This window comes from Alligator sinensis, unplaced genomic scaffold, assembly GCF_000455745.1.
Source record: "Alligator sinensis unplaced genomic scaffold, ASM45574v1 scaffold2908_1, whole genome shotgun sequence".
Classification (NCBI taxonomy): domain Eukaryota; kingdom Metazoa; phylum Chordata; order Crocodylia; family Alligatoridae; genus Alligator; species Alligator sinensis.
Window position 1 is genome coordinate 8,194 of NW_005844159.1, and position 1,963 is coordinate 10,156.

Sequence of the window (1,963 nt, forward strand, 5' to 3'; positions counted from 1 at the left end):
AAGGGCCAAGGCTCCCCGATGCCTGGGCTGGCTTCAAGGGAAGCTCAAACAGAGCATGTTAAGGTTTGGGGTCCAAATTGAAAGCCCATCTGGGTAGGTCAGCACAGCCAGGCCTGGGAAGCACACAGGGTGTGCGCGGTGGGACTCCAGAGGGTTCGTGCAGCCCGGCCAGCGCCAGGGCAGCCTCAGGAGCAGGCTGTTTGCTGAGAAGCAGCTGCTTGACTGCTGGAGGAAAAGCCTGTGTGAGAGCAACCCACACTTGAAGTACGCCCCAGTCCCAATCTCTTGCCATCAGGGTCTGACTGGGAAAAGATGCATCCCTAGAACGGATGTTTTCTGGATGATCCCTCTCCGGTCTGCAGGACTGACAGAAGCCAAAGGCAGAAGTGAGGCCAGGGGGTGAACAGGGAGCTGTGGTTGGGGCATTTCTGGATCCATCCTGGTCCCCGCATCCTGTGCAGGGCAAGAGGAGAAGCAAGAATGACCCTAAGGCTGCTCTGAGTAGGGGACTGTCGAGGCATCAGGGCTGGGCAGACCTCGGGGCTGGGGCAGGGTCTCAGTCCCTGCCTCCCATCACACGGTGCAATCTGTGCTTTCTGCTTTCCCACAGGCAGCCCTGGAGCCTGGATGCTGTCGGGAGGCACCATGAGTGAGTGCAGGGAGAGCAAGAGCCCAGGCCCCCGGCTGGAGTGAGGCCTTTCCTGGGGAGACGGTGGATGCTGTGCTGGAGCCCGTGGCAGCCGTGGGCCTTCCCTGCACAGCCTGAAGTGAAGCTGAAGGAGCAGGACCCAGGAGATCTCCAGGCAGGAGCTGAGGGGTAGAGCAAATCCCTTTTGTGGACCAGGGGTGAGGAGGGTTTCCCCAAGGTGGTGAGCACCTTGGCCAGTAAAGCTGCAGTTGCAGGAGGAGCCGGTCCAACGCCAGGAGATCCAGGGGCAGGAGGTGATGCAGGCCATGCGGCCCCCGCCTGAGACCAAGATTCCCTTAGAGACCCCACAGCTGGGGTACGACCTCCCCACCCCAGAGACCTGGCGCCAGCGTTTCCGGGGCTTCTGCTACATGGAAACCATGGGGCCGCAGGAGGTTTGCAGCCGCCTGTGGGAGTTCGCCCTGCGCTGGCTGGACCCGCAGCGCCGCAGCAAGGAGCAGATGCTGGAGCTGGTGGTGCTGGAGCAGTTGCTGGCCATCCTGCCCCGGGAGATGCAGAGCTGGCAGTGGGGGCATGGTGTGGAGACCTGCGCTGAGGCCGTGACCCTGGCTGAGGGGTTTAAGCTGGGGCAGGAGGAGGAGGAGAAGCTGCAGGTGAGTGTTTCACCTTGATCATGGATGCTGCAGTCCCCATCCCCATGTGCTTGGGGGATGTTCATTCCCAGCCCCGTCTCTCCCATATCCTGGCTTCCCAGTGATATATTTATCTCATCTCCAGGTCATAGTGAGTGTAAAAGTCGAGGAGGTGTCCTCAGACAATATGCATCCCACTACGGCATCACAGGAACCTGGTGATTCCTGGCCAGTGCAGCCAAAGGCCGAATGTGTGGACAGGCCTTTGGGGGACTCAGGAGAGAGGGAAAGCCCGGGGCCCCTGGACAAGCCACTTTAGGGCTCCACAGGAGAGGGAAAGCCCGGGGCCCCTGGACAAGCCACTTCAGGTCTCCAAAGAAGATCCTCAGCCTCACCAGGACTCAGGTGAGGTACCAGATGCAAGGCCTGGGTGTGGATTTGGGTGTCTGTCCTGTGTGCAGAGGGAGAGGTTTGAATGTCTTTTTGGAAGTTCAGCACCCAGAACTGGACACAGTACTCCAGCTGAGGTGTCACCATCACGAATTAGAGAGGAAGTATCACTTCCTTAGCCCTGCTTGCGATGCATCAGCTAATGCACCCCAGTTTGCTAATAGCTCTGTTGACTACAGTATTGCACTGGTGGTTCATGTTCATCCTGTGACCAACCACATCCATGATTCCC

General features: G+C 59.2%; 1 protein-coding gene across 1 annotated transcript in view; it reads left to right on the plus strand.

Moving 5' to 3' along the window:
* LOC106723476 (zinc finger protein 500-like) overlaps positions 1 to 1,600 on the plus strand; it is a 4,709-nt gene extending 3,109 nt beyond the window's left edge. The window contains exons 2-3 of the mRNA XM_014527759.2: positions 611 to 1,302; positions 1,427 to 1,600. Coding sequence (XP_014383245.1) covers positions 946 to 1,302; positions 1,427 to 1,600 — 531 coding nt within the window. The 5' untranslated portion in view covers positions 611 to 945. The remainder of the gene's footprint in view (positions 1 to 610; positions 1,303 to 1,426) is intronic.
* The last annotated feature ends 363 nt before the right edge of the window (positions 1,601 to 1,963 follow it).